General features: G+C 38.3%; 2 protein-coding genes across 3 annotated transcripts in view; one reads left to right on the top strand and one right to left on the bottom strand.

Annotated features, from left to right (window-relative positions):
* The first annotated feature begins 1,953 nt into the window (after nt 1-1,953).
* Nucleotides 1,954-7,947, top strand: mipa (major intrinsic protein of lens fiber a). Its single transcript, XM_026921043.3, has 4 exons — nt 1,954-3,579; nt 4,001-4,165; nt 4,353-4,433; nt 5,554-7,947. Exons 1-4 carry the CDS (start codon nt 3,220-3,222, stop codon nt 5,737-5,739), a joined length of 792 nt encoding a protein of 263 aa, XP_026776844.3. The 5' UTR covers nt 1,954-3,219; the 3' UTR covers nt 5,740-7,947.
* Nucleotides 7,948-8,097: 150 nt separating this feature from the next.
* stat6 (signal transducer and activator of transcription 6, interleukin-4 induced) overlaps nt 8,098-27,317 on the bottom strand; it is a 42,904-nt gene continuing 23,684 nt past the window's right edge. Inside the window, exons 10-21 of one of the 2 annotated variants that reach the window (XM_026920431.3) lie at nt 22,690-22,777; nt 22,442-22,564; nt 19,565-19,657; nt 18,644-18,847; nt 17,616-17,710; nt 17,398-17,531; nt 17,024-17,197; nt 15,156-15,216; nt 14,070-14,126; nt 13,753-13,782; nt 12,022-12,123; nt 8,098-11,910 (exon numbers count right to left, since the gene is read on the bottom strand). In XM_026920431.3, coding sequence (XP_026776232.3) covers nt 11,889-11,910; nt 12,022-12,123; nt 13,753-13,782; nt 14,070-14,126; nt 15,156-15,216; nt 17,024-17,197; nt 17,398-17,531; nt 17,616-17,710; nt 18,644-18,847; nt 19,565-19,657; nt 22,442-22,564; nt 22,690-22,777 — 1,183 coding nt within the window. In that variant the 3' untranslated portion in view covers nt 8,098-11,888. The remainder of the gene's footprint in view (nt 11,911-12,021; nt 12,124-13,752; nt 13,783-14,069; nt 14,127-15,155; nt 15,217-17,023; nt 17,198-17,397; nt 17,532-17,615; nt 17,711-18,643; nt 18,848-19,564; nt 19,658-22,441; nt 22,565-22,689; nt 22,778-27,317) is intronic. The other variant, XM_026920430.3, reaches the window with a different exon arrangement.

Here is a 27,317-nt window from a genome sequence, read left to right as displayed (position 1 = left end):
GGTTGTAAAGTGTGATTATTTGAGTTACTATATCCTTCCTGGCAGCTTAAATCGGGCCATCTTCCTCTGACCTCTCTTATCAACAAGGCATTTCCACTCACAGAACTGTCGCTCACTCAGTGTTTTTTGTTTTTCGCACCGTTCTGTGTTAACTCTAGAGACTGTTGTGTGTGAGAATCCCAGGAGATCAGCAGTTTCTGAAATACTCAAACCAGCCCATCTGGCATCAACAACCATGCCACAATCAAAGTCCCAGAGATCACACTTTTTCTTCATTCTGATCTTTGATGTGAACATTAACTGAGGCTCTTCACCCGCATCTGCATAATTTTTTGCATTGCTCTGCTGCCAAGTGATGGCTGATATGTGGCTGCATGAATATGGAGGTGTACAGGTATTCCTAAAATAAAGTGGATGGATGAGTGTATACTACTTGTAACTTATTATACGTTGCTGATCTGGATGACTTAAAACTATCCAATCCACTCATACTTTTTCCATGTCCTGCATCTTTTCAACACATTCAGTACTATTTGCCTTTTCTCTTCTACAGCTGTATACAGTAATGATTTATAATTCCATTATCCAGTCTGGTTCCTCTCAAGGAACTAGAACTTCCTCAGGGAGTTTTTCCTTGCCATTGTCACATCTGGCTTGCTCATTATGCATCTAAATCAGTAAAGCTGCTTTGTGACAATGTCTCTTGTTAAAAGCACTTTTGTAAGTCGCTATGGATAAGGGCATCTGCCAAATGCCATAAATGTAAATGTAAATGTAAATGTAGAACCTCTGTACGAATAAAATTCAATGAAATAGTATTGGATTCTGCAGTTAAAGTATATCTCTTCACATACTGTATCTCTTGTTATGTCTATTTCTGTTTTTTTTCTGTTTTCTTTTTGTGTGTATGTGTACATATGTTTTTTTGGAAAACTTTGTGGCACAGTGGGTAGCACTTCTACCTCACATCTCCAGGGTTCGATCCTGAGCTTGGGTTACTCTCTGTGCAGAGTTTCACATGTTCTCACCATGTTCGTGTTGATTGCCTCCAGGTTCCCCACTGTGCAAAACCTTGCAGGTAGGGAGATTGGCTGCGCAAAACTGCCCATAGTTATGAAAGAGTGTGTGAGTGTGTGTGACTGGCGTCCCAGCCGGGGTGAATTCTCCCTCTTTGAACCCAGTGTTTCCGGGAACTGTTCTCCAGATCATGTGAAGCAAATGACTTGTAAATGAAGCAGGATTCAGTGCCAGGTTTTGGCTGAATAGTTGAGGATAATGGGTAATTGATAGTCTTGGGGTCTGAACTCACATCCTTCCCAGCCACTAGAGCAGAACTTATCCACCGAGCCACCACCCTATTAATCACTTTAGAAGTACTTGTGAAGAGAAATTGCACAGTGTAGGAGAGACAGAGTCATTAGTGTCTTTGGTCTGAAGCTCTTGGAAAAGTCTAAGGAAAGCTATTCAAAACTATTCATGCCTTCCTTTATTATCTCTTGGGCAGCAGCTTAGGCTCATGTAATACTGTATATCATAGTGTACCCTTCAAATATACAGTGTGAGCATACTGTTCTGGAGCAGGTCTCACTAAATGTTCTGGCGATTTTACTCTGACAGCAGTTATTTCTCTGAAAAAATATGTTCTCTATCAAGAACAACACAAATCAGAGCAGGAAACTGCCAGCACTTTGTTAACCCTGTGATTAAAAGGCAAATGGATGAGGGCAGCGGTATTCTTTCAGTGCTGTCCTGCTCTGGATGTTAGAGGCTCAGCTCCAGCCCATCCTGCGCCCCCCCCCCCCCCTCCCCCCCTCCCCCCCCTTTCCTCTCCAATCATGGATTTTCCAGAGCTTTATTGCATAGCAGCAGTCAGGACACACAATGTAAAACTCTGCCTAATCATTTCTATGCCAAACAAACTGGCACAGTCTTGAACAAGCAGGCTGTGTGGCAAATGTTCTTTACACCAGGGGTTTTCAAAAAAAACTGTAAAAATATTCCTAATACCCTTTCAGTGCATATATAATTTACAAACTGTTCAAATATTTGGAATATTATATAAATAAATTTCTACAATAATATTTTAGCTTTATTGGCACCTTTAAAAAGCCTTTCATAACTACTATATTATTGCTTGTATGAATATAGGTTATTAATTGTTTTGCACAGATTTCCTAAAATTTGAAATTCTGGGTGAAGCATTCTTAAGATTACTTTTCTCTGAAAGTTCTATTAAAAAGTATTTACGTGTTATTAGTATTTCAGAATTCCCGTAGCCACATATAGGGCCATATATGCCCGGGTCCTCCCGCTTAACAAGAGAGACTGCACACTCCTTTCGCCTTTTTGTCAGCACTTAATCCTCACTATGAGGGCACTAGAGCTTTTAGAGGCCGAGGGTTTACACTGCAGTCTTGGGAAAGTGACTACTAGACCATTTCCTTTACTTCTTTAGTTTTCTCTTCACAATGTCCTGGATCATTTGGGGCCTCTTCTCCAGGCTAGGCCTAGTTCTGAATATAATAACAAAGTCAACAGAGATTTCCCATTGTTTTTGCGAATGCCTAGTTTAACCAATGGTCAAAAAAATCTCAAAAGTAATCATGGTCCTCTGTAAGTGGCATAAAGGATGAACAAAGACAAGTTTCTGTTTCAAGCATATTACCTGACCCCAGTAGGGTTGAACTGAGGACAGCGATTGTGGAAGTGTAAGAAAGAAGACACAGCTATAAAACTGAAGTGAAAGTAAATGGATACCATTGCACCTGACCATGAACTAGAGGTTAGAATGCATTGGTGGGAAAAGAGTTAAGTATTTGTTTTGACTCATATTGTTCACACACCCCTCCCATGGGCCTGCAGGGGGTTGATGGCGTCACTCTGGCCCAAGGGCATTATAAATACCCCCTGCACCACTGGCCGCGACACCGGGGCTGAATGTCTGCAGGACATGCTCAACCTTTGTCTGTCTATCTTTATTAACACTACCCTGCATTCAGACAGATGCAGACACCAAGAGCCGCCAGTCCGAGACACAAATCTTTATGACAAAAATAGATGATTTCACTCTAAAGTGAGGTGTTAAAGAGGCTTTTGTGCTTTAAAATTTACCAACTGTTTTTTACTGTATCCTTCCACCAAAATATATCAGGCTCCTGCAGGTAAATTTAGAGGTGATATTCCTTTTTTTACTGGTTTGAGCTCGTCTCTACTGCAGCCATGTGGGAGTTCCGGTCCATGTCTTTCTGGCGGGCCGTTTTTGCCGAGTTCTATGGGACGATGTTCTTCGTCTTCTTTGGGCTTGGTTCTGCATTGCGCTGGACCAGCGGTGCTTACAATGTGCTCCACGTGTCCTTCTGCTTTGGGCTGGCAGCTGCCACCTTCATCCAGTCCATCGGTCACATCAGTGGTGGCCATATCAACCCGGCCGTCACCTTTGCTTATGTGGTCAGCTCCCAGATGTCCCTGTTCCGTGCTTTCTTCTACATTTGTGCTCAGTGTTTGGGGGCGCTAGCTGGTGCTGCTGTTCTGTATGGGGTGACGCCGGGAAACATGAGGGGCAGCCTGGCTCTCAACACAGTAAGTAAACTGAGCATGACTTCAGTTTTCAAGTTTGATATCGAAAAAGTGTCGGATGTGTTCATATATTGGGCAGCTGGGTTTTCCTGAACAAAAATGGTGGTACAAATTGTGTACAAAGCCTATTTTGGACATTTTGAGCTATTGCTGAAATAGCTCTGAAATGGACTGTCCAAAGTGTGATTGAATCCAGTCAATATCTACATGTGTAGTAAGCGAATCAACTGAACCATGTGTTCATATTTACATGTACATGTATGAATGAACGTGACCATAATTGATACGGATTACAAAATGACAATCTAGCCATGATTGCTGTGGGTGTGGCTGCACAGGTACTATTGCAAACTTAGAGTGTTAATTACCACAACAGAAATGCTGATACTGACTCTGCTCTGTCCATATGACTTCCTGTGACTAGCTGCAGCCTGGCGTTAGCCTCGGCATGGCCACTACCATAGAGGTGTTCCTGACTCTGCAGCTGGTTGTGTGTGTCTTTGCTGTAACCGATGATCGGCGTAATGGCCGTATGGGCTCTGCTGCTCTAGCCATCGGCTTCTCTGTGCTCACGGGCCATCTGCTTGGGGTAAGAGTGCAGCCTGGAGAGACTCTCCTGTTATTAGCAGTCTGTTGTCCTTCTATTAGAGACTCATATTATTAGAATCAAAGATCTAAATGCATAACTGGCCTTTTCTTAACCAAGCTCTGACATTTTTGACCATAAGAAATTATTGTGTTGTGTAAAGTCTAACGTTTCTGTTGAAACCTTTTAGATGTACTATACTGGTGCTGGAATGAACCCTGCCAGGTCCTTTGCGCCTGCTGTGCTTGTCAGGAACTTCATCAACCACTGGGTGAGTATGGACTTGGCAAATGATTTTATCCAAAGCAATTTACAAGTAGAATATAAGTAAAGAGAATCTGAGCATAGAACTGAGCACAGTAGGCCAAAATCTGCTCAGTGGGATTTGAACTTTTAACCTACAAGTCACTAGCACAGAATTTTAAAGGAGCATTTTATAATATCTTGAGCCTCCTGGTGCCTGCAAGGTAAGTTGCACTTGCAATGAAAACATTGACAATTTTCTGCTCCCTCTTCTCCCTAAGGCCCCGTTCACACCTGGTATAAACATGCATCCAGGGTGATGTGATCTTAAGTGGATAGCGATAAGAACAGGTGTGAATGGGATCCAATGTGTCTCTGATATTATGCACTGTGATCTGCTCACTCAAATCACCTTTGGAGGTAGTTTGGGACATATATATCCACATAATGTTACGCAAAAGCATCCCAATGTGCCCCGGACAGCAAAGCACCAGCTATTCGCATGCGTCACAAAAGCAGCTGCTTTTTGTAGATTCTTTTGTCATCTCATTTCCTGTTCATTTAGAAGTTTTCTTAGCAGACCACATGACCAAAACGTTTGAAACAGCCCATACAGGTACGAGATAGAATTCGCAGGACGTTCTTGCCTGAAAACAAATGCAGAGGAAAACTGACATAATAAATGTGCGCAACACCCTTCCTCCGGTGAAAATGCTGTATGAAATCCAATCACAAGAGGTCACTGGAGATGCCTTCAAAATACCAGGTGTAAATGGTTATGCATTTCAGCTGTCCACTTGTGATCAGATCACTTGAGATCAGTGTTAATACCAAGTGTGAACGGGACTTAAGATCCCACTCCCTATGCACTATGAGTTGCCTTTTAGAGAAAAAGTTATGAGCTGAGCAAGTCTGTTCCGGTTCGGTGGAAGAGCTATGTTCTGGGCCAGAAAGAACTACACAGAGGCCAGAAATGAATATCTCTGGCATGTATTGTATATATACAGCTGCTCTAACATATATTTGAAATATTACAGGGCTTGAAAGACTTGACAACTTTACAAGCAGTATCTTTAAATGAATTTCGATGTTATCAAATGAAATGTTGGAGATCAAATCCTAAACATTTATTTTTCTATCTCTGACAGGTGTACTGGGTTGGCCCTTTTATTGGCGGTGCTCTGGGTGCTCTGCTGTACGACTTCCTGCTCTTCCCACGCATGCGTGGTTTCTCCGAAAGAATCGCCGTGCTCAAAGGCACTCGACCCGCCGAAGCTGAGGGCCAGCAGGACACGCGGGGCGAGCCAATCGAGCTCAAAACACAAGCTCTATAAACAAACAGTCAGGAAAGGTTGGCGTTCTCATCCTTTTATCACCTCAGCAAATGCATACACGCTTCACGACCCGCTGTGCCCACATTCATAGCCTTTTCATCCTCACTTTGAATCTGGAGCCTGGGCGTGTTGAAACATCTCCCACGTCACCTTCACCTCACCCCTTCAGACTGCACAACCTAGAATGAGGCTTAGTAGAAGACTTTGGCACGTAGGGCGGTGCTCTGTGGCTAAATCTGCTCAGGACAGGGGCATCTCTCTGAGTTGTAGTTGACTAGGAGTGCACTACAGCAGTGGACTTCATTCTGCACGCTTTCTGGTTTCACAGTGTTCTTGAGTGTTCACTATTGTTTTAGCAAGTTTTTGCTTTTGTTTTGTTTTTATCTTTTACTATATTTAAGATATTTAAGGTAATTTCAAGGCAACTGAGACATATTTCCAGTTGTGTGTGTGTGTGTTTTATTGAGTTTTTATTTTGGCTTTTTATTCTGATTATTGTGTGTTTGTATAAGATTTTGTTTTTCTAAGGGAAAGACACCCCCACTTTATCCATTGGTATATTTTGGTATCTTAATAAAGCAGTAAGTCATGAGAAGGCATGCGATTTTGTGATTTTGTCATAGATAAGGGTGACTTTGTCATAGATAAGGCTGTTCTTAGGCAGGACACATAGCAGAGTGCCTAAAACCCCGCCTTAACCATAATAAAATCACTGTAACGCATGCCCTCGAGCTTATTGCTTTTAGAAAATGGTGACAAAAACAATATGATAAAATCCATGTAAAACCAGCTACTGAATCTTTTCAAACTGCTGCTCATGCTGTGCCACAGGGCAACATAACACACTCAGAGGAAAGCGCTTTCCGCCCTCGTCCTCATACATGAGCTCACAGATGCCTATGATTGCTTAGTGTTGCTCTGGTTGATGAGAAATAGTAATGCCATTCAGTTTTGCTACTTTGGCTTCCAGCTATGGGTTATTGGGATTCAAAGTTGTGATCTCCCAATGAAATTTAAATCATTATTAATAATATTGAATATAAACAGTCCGCCATGCAGTGTAGTCTGTTAACAGTAAGCTTTTGTTGGACAGAACTTCATCGATTATTGTGATGCGGTCACAGCGTGTGCCTATATCGAGGATTTTAGAAACGGCTTAGAACACAGCTCAGCCGATCTGAATTTAGAGAGCCGAAACTATCCGTTTTATAATTCACATTTTTAATAGGTTCCAACAGTTTACGCTCATTATTATGAATCTTTAAATGGTTGGAAATTTCAGTTTGTAGTCTCAATTTTTTTTCATAAACAACCACATGAAAGGAAATGTCCCTTCGCAATACACTTGTAGTTTTCTGTATTATTTCAAACTCATGTTAACTGACACTGTTTTTGTACCTCCAGGATTTTGGATTGTGGATTGTATTCAGCTTGCTCTTTTTTGGCATGCATTTCCTAGTGATTCTTAAATATCCATTTCTATAAGACTTGGCATGCCTAGGTTTATTGTTTCTTTTAACTGGTTTGGTTACATCTTGTGTGTTGAGTAGATAACATCTGATTTGTCATGGACCTCAGCTTGTGTTCTTTTGGCAAAAATGCATGACTATACTTTAAGTTGAGCAAATGTTGTTTTGAATGCCAACTGAGTGCATGAAAGTGCAGTGATTTATTTTTTTCTCTTACTACTGGAGAGGGGGATATTTATATGTTTAACCATTTTTAATCATCAGCGCCAGTTTTTCCTATCCAAAAAGGTGACGCTGGTGAGCTCTCGCCACAGCTTCACTTCTACTGATGTTAAACGTAAATCCTTGGCTTAGCTCTTCATTTGTCTTCACCTCCCTGCATGTGTCCTGCTGTTCCAGGAGCAGTGAATACACACACAAATGCATGCTCTGTTTGAGTGCTTATGTGCTGCTTTTTATCTCTCTAACCAAAATGTTTCATTCAGTGGACATTTGTCAGATTCTTCCATGTTTACATAAATAGAAATCATTTTGTGCTCGAGATGTACAGTATAAAGATTTCCTTTTTTTTTGTAATTCCAAGTGTTCCGACTAGACAAATATACATTAATAATTATTTCATATGATCGAATGTTTCTTATTTAATAATATCAGAGTGAGCACCATGTTATCCACATCCTTTTTCCATCTTATTTTTATCGATATTGTTCTGTAATTTTGTTACAAAATGGTATTCTTGTGTCTTTTCCTGAACTAGACAGAGAAACATCTGATAATTTATATTACAATGTTACATTACTGCATATTTCATTCTAACTTTATTCTTTACAGCCTTATATAACTTTTGAAGAAGAAGAAGAAAAAAGAAATCATTTGTTTTGCACTTGCATTAGTTTGAGTTACATTTGATCAAGGAACATTTTATTATTTTTTTAATACACAACTTTTGTTCCATAAAAACACAAATGTATGAGTGGGAAGAATTTGGGAGCAATTTAAGGCAACTGCAGTGTGTCTCATTATGGAAGGCTAGCATCGTTGTATATTTATTTGCATTTCATTTTGACTCCACGCTTCCTCTTTACAAATCACTCATGGCACAAAAGAATATTTTACAAAAAAAAAAAAAAAAACAAACAAACAAAAACCAAACAGTATTATTACATGGCAATATCACATTTCATAGCAGAAAGCACATGATTATTTCAGATTTAGTAATAATAACAGAAAATTTTAAAAAGGACAAACTAAAGGCTACACGTAAAACACTGCATTATGATTAAAGGTCCCCTTAATATGAAACACACGTGTATGCGTGTAAGACAGAACATGCACCTTGAAGACTTGGGTTATTAAGAGTCTAGCCCATGAATGAACAAGTCCAAGCTTATTAACATTTCTTACATAAATCCCTTTATAAAGACAGGAATGATAAAAATACAGATAAGTTGTATAGAGCTACTGCATAGATTATACCTGCTCATATACTGTCACTTTTATTATGAGTGAATTTTATTATATTCGCAGAGTAGAACTTTGTGAATACTGGATATTACAAATATCCTGAAGAGGAATGATTTATAGTAAGGAATCAAAACCACAATGGAAAGTGTGTTAGAGGACAGAGAGTGCAGGAACTGCATCAGATTTTACACTGCTGTCTAGAATTAAAGCCTTTTTTTTTTGACTGAATGGAGGTGATGAATTAAAGACAAAGACTGAAGATGAATTAAAGACTACCAACTCTCAAACTGAAGAATACCATTTTATATGTGTGGTGACCTGGGAAAACCCTTCACATATTCTGCTATATGTAGTTCTGTAAACAAATATATTTCTCTTCTCTTCTCTCTTCTCTTTTTAGAAAACTGCATTTAAAGATTCTGCTCCATGGACAATTATTACTGACAAATTGTAAAGAATTACACGTTTACAACAGGACATTAGGTATCTCAATTTGATTATGAGCATTATCCACATCGATCTCTCTTCACGCTAACATCAGTGGTTAAAATATCACTGATTGGTTGAGTTCCGTTTTGTTATTAATGTCTTGTAGGCCATTTAAACATTTTTACTTTGTCCGCTGTCATCTTTTGTACAGAGTGTGTAAGTGCTCTTCTCTGTTTTGATGATGACTTGATGGCGCAGGAGCGTCACAGACATTTTGACAGCTGGAATCTGATTACAAAATCAAGTGATTAGGCTTATGTCTGGTTCATTTCGGCATGTAGCTATATAACGACTTGATCAAAGCGTGACATTCATTGTGTGAGGAAATGACCCATAGCTAGCAGGGTTTTAGACATCTTTAGCAGACTGACTGCATTTACCACTATGTTTGTTAAACTGACTCCTTACCCAGAATGATCTCTTCAGGCAGACACCAAGGCAAGGATGGAAAGTACCCTAAATAAAACATTTCCACATCGTTTTGGTAAAATATATTTGTTTCTTTAAAGAAGATACGTCAAAGTATTATACTGGCAGAAAAACCAAATTTTGCTGGAAACACAATTTTTCATTATCATTTCTGTCTGTTTTCCAGACATCCAAAGGGTTTTCCCAGACCACCAGACAAACATCCACCTCACTGGTGTAGGAGCCATTCCAGGAGCACCAAGATCAGAGTTACTCTGACTACCAGCTCTATGAAGCTTAGTGCCTCTGAATACCTTTTAGGATCAAGCTGCTTAGCTGCTCTCTCAATGTGAAAATCATGAAAGCCCTTTTACTATGACATGGTACATCCATGCCAAAGAGGAATGAGAGGAATGAATGCTTGCTTAAAGCCACAGTCAGGAATTTTATATTAGACAAGTGGAAGACGAACACTGATTTTTCTAATATTCATAGATAGAACTGTTTTGTATTTCTGCTTTGTATGCCCTGATTTAATTAGAACAGAATCAGCTGCATGTGTAGTTAGTAAGCTTATTGCGGGTGATTTTCTAAAAATTCTTGCCTAAATGATGTCAACTGGTGACACATTTTTGCGTGTGCTTATTTTTCTTGATAGACACTTCCAGAAGCATAAAAGTGAAACTGAATTTCCATACATGAATAATTGAATAATTGTGCATCAACTATAACACACCTTAAAGACAGTGAGATGCAAAATAAGACTGTAGACGTGTTTAAAGAAAAAAAAGGCAAATTATAAAGTATAGCTAGGTCTGCAATGTTTTATTATAAATGACCATGATTAAAGTCATTGAAATTATTATAATTATTATAATGTTATTATCCATTAGAAGCCTGATTAAAACAAAACCATAAAAACTCAAAAACAAGTTTAGCAGTTTTATTTGAATCCAACTGCAATTTTAAAACTAGGTGAATGCTAGGTCAGTGCAAATGATGGCACACTAGCTTAACTGAATGAGGTATAAAGAATAAATCTTCACTTTGATCATAATGAGGTCTGTAGATATTTTTTTTTGTATACTGTAATGGATCCCTGGCTACAACAAGTTTGAGAAGTCCATTTAAAATATTACTGTGTACTGTATAATATTTTAAATAGATTTATAATATTACTGTGTAATATTTATAATGTTATTATGTGAATGTGAGTGATGAATACTGAATATACAACTTTACCATGGTAATATTTAGTGGTGTGTGTGTGTATGTGGATGAACAGCAAAATCCTCATGTTTTTTGGAGTGTTATCAATTTTGAACACATGCAAACCTTTAGCAATAGTAGTTTTTCAAATCACTCTCGCACATGTATAAACCGGCATTAGTCTCTGACCTTTCAGACTGTGAATTCGTACAGATTCTTCAAGTCCTTTGTATTGCACATTTTGTAAGAGTGTCTGCCAAATGTAAATGAATTCAAAAACCAATAGCCAGTGAAATATAAATTCTGATTTAGCCCTTTTTTTGTAAACACTATGAAAGATGACATTACAAATTCCTCACTGTGGCTTTAAGGGAGTCTGGCATATGTCAGGAACTGTGCAAGCTGAGCTGAATGTGTAATTTCCTTCCTATTAGGCAAAAGAAATAAGAAGCATAGAAGGCTTGTCCTCAGTTTTTACCATTACACCATTTACAGGCTTAAAGGTACTCTAAGCAATATTTTGAGTTTTCATTTATAAGTCACACCACTGGCCAGATTGTACAAAAGAGAAGTAAACAACGTACACGCCCAGTGCGGACAACAGAAAGCAGCCATTAGGCTTCATTATTCACTTCCACATTTACCATAGGCTATTGTTAAGCCCAATTCATTTTCATTTAATATTTATTTACTCTTTTAATGGAAATATCATCTTAAACGTGCCTTTAAGCCTGCGTGTATAACCCAAACTTAAATATCACGGATGTGATAAATAAAGTTCAGGCAAAAGCGTGTGCACTGTTCTGTACATCCTTAGTGTAGCGGACCACTGGATATCCTTGATACAACAAAGATGAGACAAGTTCCATCCCCAGGGAGCTTTCTATTTCATTCTATGCCCCAAAGCATGTTAGCGTGTGTTTTTGCACATAATGCTCTGCTTCTGGTTCTGCGCGGGGCTTCTGCTGCAGGCTGCAGTCTTTCATATCATAACTGAGTGTTCAAATTGGAGAGAATTTCCTCCAGCTCCATGTTACTTGGTGCTTCTGGTGTCCTGATAACAAAAAGGGGTTCCAACTTACCAAATCTGATATTTGCAGCTGTTTTTTTTTATTGTTGGTAAATAAAATCCCTGAATGAGATGAGACAAAATAATAAGATGACATGCAGTGTGGAAATGAAAAGCAAGCTTATGTTTTGGGCTGGAAGCGTGTGTGAACATGTGCAGTGTGTGATGACTCACATGCTATTGCTGTAGAGGAGAGAAGGGTACATTTCTCCTTGGTTGGGCATGGGAGCGTCAGGATATGGGGAAGCAAACGGAGTCGAGGGGAGAGAGACAGGACTGTGCAAAAAGTGAGTCACTCGTTTTAAACATTACAGCTATAATGTTGGTTCATTAAACAAAGTTTTAAAGTTAAAGTTTGGTGGAAAAATCTATTTTCTCCTTTAGCTCAAATGTAGTCAATCAGTCATGGCATGTCTGGTGCCTTCATTTTCAGTTTTTCCCTGGAGGCTAATGCTGCGTTCGTGGTACCTTGGAAGTGGTAATTTGCAAGTTGTAATAACGTCACTTTCTAACTCTGGACATTCGACATGCGAAATGGAAAAAAGAAAAAACATGGGCGCCTCCATGAATGCGAGTCTTTTGTTTGCTCTGTCAGAGCATGTAAAGCTCATAAAAAGCTACTTTACCTCCCCTTTTACAGTTACTAGCCTGAGTGGCTGATGGTACTGTTTTACTATAGTGAACTTCATGCAACATTCTGGACTGAAATTGCAGTACAGCAACAACAGCGAGTGCCGTTAATGTTGATGATTACCTTCTCAAAACAGCCATTAGTGTGGTCAGTGTCAGATTTAACCAAGTACTGTGTCTGTATATTAACTGATCTAAAGCCAATACTGCTATAAAAAAGTAGTATTTAAAATTGCATTTGAAAGTAGAGACGGGGAACTTTACACAGTTCACAGTGTGCACCATGTGAATTTGATGTCACTCTGTAAACAGGGAAGGAACTTGTAGTTGAGAAGACTACCCCAATTTGACGAGCTGAGGGGGCGTTTTCGGTGGCTTTTACTGGTTGCAGACAGGGAATTACAAGCTGCAACTTCACTTTGAACACAGCATAATACAGTGTCACCCAAAATCTTAGCCCAAATCTTCAGTTACTCACTTGAAACGACGTTGTTAAGCCATAAAATCTCATTTGTAAAATAGCATGTTAACCACCTAACTTACCCTATTACATGTAACTAATAGGGAACTATAATACTGTCTGTATAACTTCCATCTTTCTGGTACACTTCTGCTTTCAAACTTTGGTAGGTTGTGTTTATCGAATTAAATGATACCAAAGGTTACCCGAGCTGTCCGCCTACATGGTAAAGTGTGGACACTGATGTCATTACATTTTACGGCTGTGTCAAAATGATTACTGAAAGTATTTTGCTTTATAGCTTCATTACAAAGCTAACAAATAAAAAACACGGAACAGACATTCAGCATTTTGGCTCATTGACACTTGAGGGAATGGGTTTGATTTTTCACCAAACAACTCTTTACCAGGCATACACAGATGTATAAATTTTCATGTCACAGTTACTTCCTAACCCTAAATCACATTTTTATTTAATCTTTTTTCATGTCAACATTTATGTCTACTACCTTAAATAAACTAATTAAGTAAAATAAAATAAAAAAAAGTCAATATCCATGACTCCCTGAATATCCGTGAATAAGGTACTAAAACAGCTAAAACTGAGTGAAAACAATATTTTGCAGTGATAATAATATAATATGCTTATAATATATAATATATATCATATAGATGATTATCAGCACATGCTTGTCTTCTAACATATTACATCATGTTTCAGTAAATTACCAACAGCGCATGCTTTATGTCACTATTTCTACCTTGCAGTAGCAGAATTATTAAGGTGTCACAGTTGTATGAACAGTTATACTTACGTTTGCATATTAAACATTGAATCCTGGGACCTAAAGAAGCAGGAATAGTGATTAAAACATGACCTCCAACAGGTTAAAATGTCATAATATTTATGTTAAAGTGGACCTCATGGAAAATCTGCCACTGACAGTCTCACTTATTAAAATGACTGTGTTCAGTGACTAATGCTTGCATAGCAGTATGAGTAAGATGTAGTTTGTATTTAAACACTAACACTGACAAACTTCTTGTAGCTTGATTTACATTAGCAGGCCAGGTCTCTAATACCAACCACTAGAGTGAGTGTGTGAGCAAATGTGTGTGTTTAAATATTTACATGCAGAATGATTCCTGTATTGATTCAGGCTGAGGTATCATGACAGCTCCATGCTCCCTGGACACGGAACACACAAATGTCCAGCATAAATACAACAAATACAGTAATTTAATATCTGCCAAATCTCTGCCTCAGAGTATCCTGATTTCAAATCAGATAAATCCGTTAATCCATTCGTGAATGTTTTGAAATACCTGTTTAGCTGTCCTTGATGTAATGGAACGTATTACTAGAAACTACTGGAAACTGATCTGGCATTTGTTACTGTATGAACCGTCAACTCCAGAATTATTGGCACCCTCCATTAAAATTAAAATCTAAAATGAATACTACTTAAATAATAAGGTCATATTTTGAGCTTGAATGTTTTTGAGATGCTGCACAGTTCTTGGCATCAATAATTCAGTAATGTTGCCTCATATATTTTTGAGAGAAATTCCTTTTTTTTTTTAATTTTTTAAGTTTTCTTTGGGAGCTCTCAAGTGGCACAACAGAAAAGCATTCACCCTATCATTGGGAGATCACAATTTCACAGCCATTTGGGAGTCTAGACAGCGTAACTGGACGTGCTTTCTGGGTGAGAGAGATGGCATTATTTTCTCGTCTGTCAATCAGAACAACACTAGCCAATCGTTGGCATTTGTTGGCATTTGCGGAAGAGGGCAGATGCCACATTCCTTTAAGTGTGTTACACTGCCCTGTGACGCAGCATGAGCAGCAGTTTGAAAAGATGTGGTGGCTGGATTCGCGTGTCTCAGAGCAAGCCTTCACCCTCCCCGGCTGTTAGTTGTCATGTGATGAGAGCTGGCTTGTGGGGGAGGGGACTGGCAGGTGACCAAATTAGGGAGGAAATGGGAGAAAATGCAAATGTTTTATTTTAATGAAAATGATTTTGCTACATGAAAGATAAATATTGTTACTGCAATTGTTTGAATGTAAAATTTAAAGAATGTCATCATTTTAATCAAACATTTTGCCTCTGCGCTTGAAGTATGTCAATAAATTGAAAGTTGACTGTAGTTTTGTGGTAAGTGAAGTTTTGTTTTTAATAAAGAGAGATTTTAATATTTATTTTGTATTACTTACTGATCCACCACAGTGGTGAGTTTGAAGGGCAGGTATCCATCCGGGTGTGGCCCAGAGGGAACTGTGGGAAAAGAAAGAGCTTTGTTTACTTCACAGCATGGTTGCGAATGCATGATGGTACAATGTGATATGTAAATCTTGGAATAGAACAACACTGATGTAATCACGTTTGAAACTTTCCCACTGAAATACATTGACAGAATTTCAGTCAATTTGAATTCTAACTTCCTAGTGATCTAGTGATGTCATGGACCAATCAGCAGCTCAGCTTTACTAGGTGCATCTCTCTATTACTTTCACCAGCCTCCTTTTTTTCCTGACTTTCTTTCTTATTTATTTCTTTTTATTCTGTCTGCTCACCTCTTTTCAATTCTCTTCTCCCTTCCTTCCTTTATTTCATCCCTCTTTCATACCTCTTTCAATGTGACATGGCGTTTGATAGCATTTAATGGTGTTCTGTTTGAAAATGTGTAGCTGTAAGCAGCTACTGTGATATACTGAAAGCTGTGATACTGGGAGTTATGTATGGTTATCATAGCGTTAATTTTTACAGTGTTCCAGCCCTGCATCACAGAGCAAATAGGAAAACTATGCTTGCAGTTTTAGGCTTAGTATCTGAAATACTAATTGTAATACCTCTACAACATTTACAACAAAATAGTTTCATGGAGTGCACACTCAGTGCGCACATTTGCAAACATTTGACTCAGGGCTTCTGGTTGCATCATTCACATGAATCATTTGCTTTGTAATAAATTAAAAGATGAGTCAAATCTAACCAGCATAATGATACAGAATCAATGTTTTAGAGAGTTACTTGGTAGAGAAGCAAAGAAAGAGCATACTATAAATCTTAGCAGTTAAAATATCAGTGTGAGAACATCTGCAATAAATGAAGCAATAGAAGACCAAGTATTCACTCCAAAGAAAATCCAGGCCAATTGGAGACATACCATAGTTCTGAAATTGAGACTGCTGACACTAAAATAGCAAAAGGGACTTGCTCTATCACTAGTGGCGCCACAGGGCACTCACACAAAGTGTTCTTAACAATAGAATACAATAACTTGTAGGAATCCCATGTACAGTTATTCCACTTCAGCAAGAGGAAATAAACAAAGCAAGCTGCTATAGAGAATAAACTCTGCCTCAGTACAGACCGTCAGGGATGTGTGAGCAGGAACAGTGCTTAACACAAATTAGATTTGCATCATGTGAAAAATGTATGATTTTTTCATAAGATAAGTGGTTGATAATAATATGTGCCAGTAATTTTTTTACTAACTAGAAGTCAATACAAATACTGACGAATGGCTGGTATGAAACTTCCTGTCATGCACAAGTCTTCCTCATTTTGCTAGTTCTTAGCAACAGTATGGATGGAAACTGCTGCACCAGTCACAATATTTATAATACGGCTGCACATTATTAAATTAATTTCTTTTCTCATGGTGCATTTCTTTCTCGCTCACTTTCTCCCCCACTCCATGCTTCAGTAAAATGCTTCACTATGTGCTTCAGTAAAATCTTAAAAAAGGAGACGTGGCCCCTATGCCTTTTAGTCCCAGTGCATGAGATGTGGTCTCGATGCCTGTCAGTATCTGTGAAGGAGGCATGACCTCTCTTTATAAATGAAGCTGAACTGTTTGCACAATTCTGAATCAGACTAGACGGCATCATATTGAATATCAGGCTACTTTAAATGTACCTTTCAGACATCAGATTGCTGATCAGATATTGACAAGTACATTAAGTTTCAGAAAAAAACATTTATTTTATGATCACACAACATTTAACAAAGTCACAAACTTTCCTATATCTCTAGCATAAAGATGTGATGGGTGTCATATTGTGTTATGCATAGTTACCTGTATAATATTTCTTAAATGCTTCATTCTTTGGCATTAGTCGTGCAGGTCGTCCCGCTGCATGTGAATATACTTGTGATATCAGGCCAATGTCACGAATACGGTCACCAAGGCCGACAGAATCCAGGTCTTTTTTAGTGAATGGTTGGATGTTCTGGATTTTCCTGCATCCAGCTGGAGATACACAGAGATAGTGAGAAAAAAAGAGAGAGAGAGAGAGAAGCAAGAGAGCGATGACAACGTAAATGTACAAATCAATGTCTAAACATAAGGGTGCCAAAATTAATGCCATACAGCAGAAAGGTGAGACAAAATAGATCTTTGAAATGTTTTTACTCAAGCAAATACGAATCTGTCATTTTTAGCATGCGTACAATCACTGAGGCCGACATAGGCGATGGTGATGCCTCCGATTTCAGAGTCACTGAAGCGCAGCAGAAACGTGCCACTGGGTTGGTCCTGCAAAATGATGTGAAGGTGCTGCTTCCCAATAAAGCCAAGGATGAGTCTGCAGTGGACAACAGCACAGATTATTGAAAAATGATGATGTTAAGTTTACTGGCCAATCTGAGAACAGTGACGCTTCTCATACCCATCACTCCAGTAGGCCTTTAGGCATTTTTTGGTCAGATCAATCACTCCCTCAAACCACTGCCAGAAGGTGAAGTTTCGCCCAGGAAGAACTTCCTGTATCAGAAAGAATGAAATATTAAATCTTTGGCTGCATATGATCTCACTGAGTGTGTGTACATGAACACTGATAATACAATGATCTGATTTCAGCAGTTACCAGATTATTTCCTATATCATATTCTTGATTAAAGCTGTTCAATTCAATTAAATTTGATTTGAATTGAACTATAAAACCTGGAGCTGCTCTCTACACACTGCACCACTGCACCCAATGATATGGAGAACTTCACTTCAATCATGTGACTATAAGGAGGGATAATCATAAGACTTAGAGGACTGTTCTAATCGAGTTAATATGAAGCGTTAGTCAGTCAAGAGACAAGAGTTAAATAGACCTGCAATCAAGACTACCATTTTCAAGTCCAAGATGAGGACTATCCGAAATCAAGTCAGGAGAGAATCTTAAGGTGGTTGAGGCCAAGGCAAGATCGAGCCAGAGTAAAGACTGAGACTGAAAACCATCAAATCCTTATTGAGGTCAAGCTTTTACTTCACCTAGGCTTTATTCATGCACTGTGTCAAAGACTACTCTGTTTTCTAGATGTAATAACTTTGTGGATGCAAAAAGAAATGACACGAACCTTATTTTTCTCTCAGTCAAGACCAAGACCACATTTAACGAGACCACTGCACAAGGTAAATCCAAGTACAAATGCCAAAAAGTCTGAGACAAGTCCAAGTCAATACAGAAAATGTCTTGGGACAAAAGGATATGTATTATGATTTTAATTAAATATATGCTATTAGACCAAAAAGAAATTGTCCTAGCCTTGGAAAAAATATGTATCAGCTGACTAAAATGCTGAATTACTGAATTACTGTTTAATGACAGATGAAATAAAAAAAAAAAGAGTTTCCTAGTAGACTTTTGGACACTACTGCGCATATACATGTGCTCTGTCACTTCATTAATAATAGAAATAATACCTTGTTGAACTGAGCCCAGGAAACGGGCGTGTTGCTGAAGTCCTCTGAAATATCGGGCTTGTCAAAGATCTTCTGAGCGAGGCAGTGTAAGTTGCATCTGTCTAACGCATGTGTGGTCTGCACCTCGGACATGAACTTACAGCTCAGAGCCTCAGACATCTGACTCCAGGGAACTCGATCAGGCACCACGAACGGAATCCTGTTCTGTGGACACGATGACACAAAAACACTTTTTAATTGCACATCTTATACCTGAATCTTGAATCAGAAGTTGTTGATTAATTTTTTATAACAGCTCAACAACACAACTGTACTTACAGGTTTATATTAATGCACTTGTAATACGTTATTGTTTCTATAGTAACAACTTGTATGGTGGATGCTCCACATAAGCAGATTAAAATTGTGTATTATTGATATGGTAAAGTTGTCTGTGATGAAGTGTGTATTTAAGACTTTTGGAAGGAGTCTCCAGTGTCAGCACTTTGTAACAGTCAGAGGTAAAGCTGTAAATTTAAGTTTTCAAACATTGAAAAGTCGTCAGGACTAACAAAGTACCTTTTTTTATCTTATTAACTTCAAGTGAGAAACAAACAAGAGCCTGGTGAGGGAGTGACTTGTTACAGCTGTTATAAAGAAAGTAATAACAGGAATTTGTTTCCTGGATTAAATTCAACCATAAATGGATAAAAAGCATGATGTGTCATTTTGTAACAACTAGTTAGCATTGGCTAATTGCTGTGGCATAAAAGGATTAAAACTCTTTGTGACTTCTTTTATGGGAAACTTCAGAGTGCCCCGTTTCACGCCGGGCTGCATCACACCACCTTTGATAATCTTTGATTATTTTCCTATCACTGCACCCACTGCTGTGGTTTATTCCTTAATTATTTAACAAGAAACCAAGTCTGTGCTACTCACAGGTTCAGAGAACGCACAATCCCAAATGATGGTGGCCATAGCATTGTTCTCCTGACTGCCATGTACGATTACGACAACGGGAAGTGAGATCACCTACAAGAGGAAAAGAAACACGAGTCAGACCTCACACTTAGTAAAAAAAAAAAAAAACAACAGTTCAAATTTCTAAAAAAAAAATATCAAAATTCAAGTTTTAGTATGTGTAATTGCATTGACACAGTATCCTAGACCTTCAGTGCTTTTTATGCCGCAAACAAAACACTCATGTTTTACCTTAAAATAAGTCTTAAAATAAAAAGGCATGTTGAATTCAGCATGGCTTTCAGGATATTAAACACAGCAGGTGGCCTGGCTGGAAAACATCATACAGCCAAGTCACACAGCTGATTCTGGTTAACCCATTCAGACTAGTTTTAACCCATTAAAGAAAACCTTGTAATTCAGTATGAATGTGAAACAGCAGTGTGTATAGTGGCACTCCTACTTATCTCCACTTTCAGCAAATAAACAAGCAAATCCGTATAGACTCCCTCAGCCATTATAGCACGTTTATACATTCAGTTCTTGTTATAATGACACACTGTAATCTAATGTGTATATTCCCAATGAGACTGAATTACACTGAACTACACATGGCAACAGTCTGTATGTAATGTGTGTGACTGAGTAAAGCTTGATCTTCCCAAAGTCCTGGAGTGACATTCTTCCCAGAAAATGGTCCAGAATACTTCCACTGTCCTTCCAGATTATGTTGGTGGTTATTCAGAGATGTAAGCTGTTCAGTGCAGCACCTGACAATCTAATCAATGGGTGATCCTGGTTGTAACAACTAGCGGTATGAATCTTCCTCTTTCATATGATATGATATGATACATATATGATATGGTGCATATGATATAGTGCGAAAACTAAACAGTATATGATACGGGGCAAAAACTAAACAGTTAATCAAGTAACAATTCGATACACTTCAATTTACTATGCAGCCGATACGATTCAGATCAGGACCGTTCTAGTTCAATCGGTTGTATATTTGGATTCGGGTCAGTTCAATTTAACGGGCTTTTATGTGTTCTAGGTTTGACTCTGTAAGGGACAACAATTTCAAACATTTCTTCACTGTCTTTATTTTGTGTGAGAAATGGTACTACCTTAATTATCTGTACTTTCTCTCTCTCTCTCTCTCTCTCTCTCTGCGCTGAGTGCAGAGGGAATGTGTGGAGAGATCATTGGTGTTTTGCCAACTTTATACTTTATACAGTGAACGTGTACAGTTACACGGGTGTGTGCCGGAGAGTGGAGCACAGGTAGAGGATTTGCTGTTGGCAGTGGAAGAGCAGGTCAGTTGTATTTAGTTCCTGCTTGTGGGCAGCCATACATGCCCATGCCATAAAATGAGGCGGTATGCTTCAGTTCACGAGCAGTTCCTTCATACTCTTCATTTCCCATTATTCTGGTACAAGTTGATCTTTGGCTCATCTATCCATAGGATGTTGTAGATGTTTGTAGATGTTACTGCTGTTGTAGATGTTTGTAGATGTTACTACTGTTTCTGAGCTCCAGTGCATTCATTCATTCATTCATTCACTTTTAAGAATGTACCACATAGTTGATTTGGACACACCTAGGACACATCTAATGCTTTTACTGTCTCTCTGATGGGCTTATTTTGATTTTTTCAGCCTAATGATGACCTACTTTACTGGCAGAGAGAGTTCTCTGAACTTCATATTGAGCGTTAATAGCAACAGATTCCAAATGCAAATGCCACACTTGAAAACCACACTTCACACTTTATCTGCTTACCTGTAAGTGAAATAATGAGCCATTAACACACCCCTGGCCATGGAACAGCTGAGTAGCCAACTGTTCAATTACTTCTGGTCCTTAAAAGGGGGAACCACATACAATGTGGTCAAAAGTTACGTCAACACATGGCCATCACACCCATATTTGGGCCTTTATTAAACTGTTGCCACAAAGTTGTAAAGCATTATGCTGTGTTTATTCACCTGACAGTACATTTTAAAGTTTTAGTTGCCAGAAATCCTTAAGCTGTCTCTAAAAGCCTAGAAGGCCCTAAGGCTTCCCTTTGTTGGAAAAAGTGCCATTAAAAAACACAGGTAGGTTTTGCTATATGTTTCCATGAGCTCTGCTTAACGTCCCTGCAGGTGGCACTAAGCAGCATGTTGCTTTCTTGGACATTACCAGTTCTTCAGGTTCTTGACTAAACTGTTGATAAGCAAAATCTCTTGTGATCACCTCTATCACCAGAGTGATAATCTGCCATCAGCTCAAGCACAGACACCAGTATATTCACATGTTCAGCCTTTAGCAGAGACCCTTATCCAGAGCGACTTACAGGAGTACTTTGCAGTCTCTCAAAAACACATCCTCGTGCTAGTAATGAACATGGCATGAATACATGTCATGTTATCACTGTTTAATAACATGCCATTTTTATTACCTCAAACTAGTTGTACTGCTTCTTTGTAATTTGAGGTCTTTGTAATCCTGTATCACACTTGAAACGGATTTGGTTTCTGTGCCTGGTAGGAGGAGTCACACAAGAACCTTTGTTTGTCTGTTAGTGTAATGTCTCAGGTATGCAATGTTTGTCACAGCATTGCTGACAGATCACTTCACTGAGAACGTCAGCAGATTCTGCAGGGTCTTGTCCACTGACCACAAGACAACCACACGACTGCTACAGTTTGAATAGATTTGAATACGGCACCACAGATACTAAACACGCAAAACGGTGACAAATTATTAAACAGCAACAGGACTTCCGTTTTTTTCTTTATGTATCTTGGCAGGGTTAAATGTAACTCTGAAAAAGCAAAGAAAACAAAACAATGACAAATGCAAAGGTACCTGGACACTATAAGGACTGTCACAGCCTGTGATGGTTATCTCTGTAGTGAAAAGCAAAGCAAACTTCTCCTCTGTTACTGACTCCGAGCCCTTCCTGTCTGCACGCTTGATCTTCCTGATGGACTGTGAAAAAGGAACAATTACCACTTACAAAAATTATCACCAGAATTCTAAGCAATTAAGTGTTCTTTCCATCAAAATAAGAAAGTTTATTGCATGTTGTAAAAAGGCGCTCATGCTGTACAAACCATATTCCTGAAAGTCGCACATGTGCTCTTGCTGGTTGTGTTGTGTTCTAAGATGGCTGTGCTGTTAATCAGGTCTCCTACGTTCTCACTGAAAAATAAAAATCATTGGGAGAGGAAATTAGCTCATATCCTTGACCACAATGATCACACAGCAACATAAAATCTACAGGGTGTCCCAGAAGTCTCCATACATAGGGAAAATTCACACTTTTTAGCAAAATGTCTTCCAAAATTTTTCAAACATAGTATATGATTTTTTTCACATAGCCTTGTCATTGACAAAAGAAGAACATTCTGAAATCATTCTCATGGCTGGATCGTGAAGCTGTTGCAAGGTTGCGAAGGACTTTAACAGCAAACATGGCAAGCACATCACACATGGTACTGTTCCCAAACTTATGAACAAATTCAAAAAGGCTGGAAGTCTTCCGGACCAACCGAAAAATGAGCGTCCACAAACATCTACTGACGAAGGCACAACTGACGTGGTGCTGGCATACATAGTCCCTATGTATGGAGAGTTTCGGGACAACCCTGTATAGTCTATTAAAGCAGACCTGCCATGCAGCCCTGCATTTTAACACTGTAATACACTGCTACAGGTTATCACTAAAAAAAAAAAAAAAGGCAAAAAAATCGGTCTTCTTTTTCCCCCAATACAAATGTCAGATGAACCAAGTGATATAAATCTGAAATGATTGACAGATGCATATGCTTTAACTGACACCTCTGGTAGCCCCGCCCCCTTCCTCTATCTCACATTAATAATGTTTTTCAGGTAGATCCTGTCTCGATTTTCCTGATTGAAAAAAATGTGGCACCATCGCTTTGGGTAAACGGAGAATTTTTTTGGGTTCATTAATGTGAAATAAAATCTATCACTGTACTTTTAGCTAATATTAGACAGGTATATAGTTAAAATCAGTAAACTATAGTAATATGCAAAAGTCATAGGCACATGCAAAGAAATGTTGTAAAGCAAAGATGCTTTCAAAAATAATGCAATTAAACATTTTCTACATAAAAAACTTCCATAAACAGCAGGTTTAGCTGGCATGTTTTGCTAAGCATCTTGGAGAATCGGCTGCAGTTCTTCTGGAGACTTTGACTGTCACACTTCTGTTTTTGCAGGTAATCCCTGACAGCCAGCATTCCTTATTTGTCTGAAAACTGGTCTATTATGTAATATGTTACCTTGTATACTGACATACAAACAAGCTCCTAAAACCACAATGTTCAGAAAATGCTTTGCTAAACTATCTGGTTAATTTCTGTGAAAGGGCATATTTGAGATGCAAATGATAGGTCTCGGATTGAAACAGGCACTTTAAACGCCGATATGTGTCTGTAGTTCAATGCAATAAACCACATCACGGTTTGAATTCGCATTTTTCAGTAGGATGATAACGTGTCACTGCAGTTCCACAGATGTTGTAGGTACAATCAGCTGCAGAAATATCGCCCTTATCTGCATTTTTCTCAAATCTGAGAACATTTACAGCAGCTCACTTCCCCCAAATGGCCCATGATGAGTCGTGTGGTGGCAATTTGTATGCGGTGTCAGCTTTTGTGGCCAGAAACAGGAAAGAAGGTGATGACAAAAAGGGGCATGTGAACTTCTAAAGACTGGTATAGTAGAAGACACAAAACAGCACTAGTTATAGTGTTTAATTTCTGGAGCGTATATTAAACGCACTGGAGATTTCCTCAAAAGTGTTTCATTCCTGTTTCCGGAAATAAATTGTTTAAATTCTGTCAGCTTTTGTGAGTGTGCAATGATGGGAGGTGTTAAAAGGTCAAGCGCGATACACTGGAAGTAAGTAATGCAAATGTTCAAACTCCAATGTGGGTGTACATGCAGGCTGGCAAGAGTTTTTTTACACTTCTGTGTGGTATCAGATGTCGTAATGAGGTATTATGACATTTGTTCTGTGGGTGGTTACACAACTGTGCATGCCTGGCTATTGCCACATACAATGTGCATACTGTATCTTCATCTCATCTTAAGCAAAGCAGTGTGCAGCCCTATGGGTATACAAGTTTTAAAGATCTGAATGTCTAAGTGTGTAGAGGGCACTGAGGCAGTGCTGGAACGTGTGTATGCGTGGGGGTAGATGAGCTGGAAAGGTGTAACTGTTAAATGCATACATGTACCACAATGGAGTTAGTACAGCATGCGTGCTTCCGTTTCTTCATTGCAAGCACTTGTGAACTGTGAACTATCTGAAAATTGCATTTTTGGGACAATTTATGTCTAAGAGTATTATGAATTTAGTTTCACGGAAACGTAACAACAAGTCATTGCTTAAAAAAAGGATTTGATAAAATGCTTGTCGAGTAAAAAAAAAAAAGTAAAAAAAATTTGTTACTTTTGTTGTCATTTGTCATTTGTTTGCTTTGGGTAATTTTTCTTACTTGTAGGTGGCAAACACTTATACTTAAGAGTCGTAAATGACATAAATCAGACCAAAAAGTTAACAAGATGAAAGTGGTAAAAAGGTGGAAGTAAAACAAATGACAAGTGACAAATGACAATCCCATGACAAGTGGTACAAAAAAAGTGAAAAAGTGAGGTGAAACCACAGCAATCTTTGAACAAGGCTGGCAAGAAATGGTTGTGCAAATCACATTTCTAATCTATTTACTTTCTGGATTGTGTTTTTTTACTGCCGTTTTTTATTTTGGAAAATTCCACACTTATGTAGAGACCACTTGCGAGCGGAAGATTTGTGATATTTATAAATAAATGAACAGAATATGGGGATAAATGTTAAATGTTTAATAAAATCACAAATGCTTTAATTAATTTCTCTTAAAATGACTGTTTATCATTCATTCACTTGCATTGTCATCAGCTCAATTTTCCATCACATGCATTTTTATCAAATTCATTCTCAGCCATTTTTTGTCAACAAAGAAACAAAAATATAAGGGCCATATTTACAAAGAGAAGTAATTACTGCAGTGGGTTTGCAGACACTGATACTGTCTTCACCAAGAGCTCTACCACAATAAATCTCACAGTAACACATCTTCACATTCGAGACTATTATTCTGTGTCATTCTCTCATCCACTGATGTTCAACTCTCGAATTTCCTCTGCTTGTATTATACTTTTGTAAGTATCTTCCTGTTTTCATTCTCTTCTACTGTGCTCTCATTCCTACTATCAGTACACTGTCTTTCAGATCTGTCTGTCCTCCTGGTTGGTGACTCACCGTCTGAAAACTCAGCCTTGACAAAACCAAACGCAATCCACTGGGCACACCAAGCTAAGACACTTGGTATCCAACAGCTCCACAGCTCATTGTTGGACGACTCTGCTGAAACCCTCTGAGTAATAGAATTTCTGCCTGCTGCCAATATTATGCTAAATAAGTACTTCTCTCCAGCCAGTACTGATTCTGATATGTATGTCAATATAAAGAGCAAGACAAGCTACTTGTTTGTTCCTAGACTGTCGTTACTAATTATTTCTACACATACCAAAATGATTTTATAACTGGGCATGTCCAAAAAAATTTATTTACATTGACCACCTTGTATTATGGACCACCACTTTGTATTACTTCTTTTCAATAATTTTTAATATAATTTATAAACATGGGTTTTAAATGGTCTCTTTGGTGGCCAATTGATTTTTTTGTATTGTATATACATACTCGAACACCCTTGTCTTTCAGCTTATGAATTCTTACAGATGCGCTAGGTGCTTTGTATCACTGTTTGCACATTTTACCAAATGTCTAAATGATTTTAAATATCCCACTACCTGAACGTTTAAGGAATGTGTGTGCTTTCTGTCCAGCTGGTGGTCTGATACGAGTTGCTCCTATTGTACACAGTACATTTGTGAACTGCAATGCTGAAAAATCCATGTTTAATTTTATTACGTGTTTTGATTTCGCCCTGTAATTTTGTAGTAATGAAACTTTTGGAAATGAGTTTATCATAAAAATTAGTGTTTGATAACTCTCACGATCCATGCTGTTTTCCATATTTGCACCAAAAATAACACCAGCTTGTCACAGGCTTCGAATAATGCATGCAGTCAGAAAGTTAATGAGTCCAGTGTTCTCAATCTCATTATGGAGTCTATTTTCTAGACGTTTACATGACTGTATATGGTATACAAGTTTGCCAGTTGCTCACACTGCTGGCATCTGTAACAATAAAGTGAATAATACAACCCGTAATGGCCTTTTACTTACTGAAACATAGACAACTGTTTTGCCGAAATATTAAATGTGTATTAAAAGTATATTCACTTATTCACTGTTAGAGACCAGTGGCTGGTTAAGTTTAAAAGGTTTAAAATGACTTATTCAAAAGGTTAAAGGTCTTTAAATCATCTTCAAAAAACAATTAGACCTTCAGAGTCCAAAGACTGCATCAAAACACATTTCCCAGATTTTCTAGGTTTTTCAGAGCGCAAGGGAATTACCAGCACCCTTGATAAATGGAAACATGTTCATACAATAATCTCCACTCAGCATTTTGTGCTTTGAGAGGGAATTTCCCATAAACGAATAAGCCTTGAAGTAAAAGCGCAAAACAATATTAGCCACCCCATTATTTCCCCTTATTATTATAGTATTAACTTCCCCTTTTTATAGGAAGTTACACCT

The sequence above is a fragment of the Pangasianodon hypophthalmus genome, chromosome 16 (assembly GCF_027358585.1).
Source record: "Pangasianodon hypophthalmus isolate fPanHyp1 chromosome 16, fPanHyp1.pri, whole genome shotgun sequence".
NCBI lineage: Eukaryota > Metazoa > Chordata > Actinopteri > Siluriformes > Pangasiidae > Pangasianodon > Pangasianodon hypophthalmus.
Note: the sequence above shows the minus strand (reverse complement) of the source record. Positions and strands in the feature narration are given on the sequence as shown.

Bases quoted from the DNA above. Each gene is read 5' to 3' on its own strand.
- mipa (XM_026921043.3), top strand. From the start codon at position 3,220: ATGTGGGAGTTCCGGTCCATGTCTTTCTGGCGGGCCGTTTTTGCCGAG. The intron at 3,580-4,000 runs GTAAGTAAACTG...TCCTGTGACTAG, and splicing joins GCAGCCTGGCTCTCAACACA to CTGCAGCCTGGCGTTAGCCT. The intron at 4,434-5,553 runs GTGAGTATGGAC...TATCTCTGACAG, and splicing joins GGAACTTCATCAACCACTGG to GTGTACTGGGTTGGCCCTTT.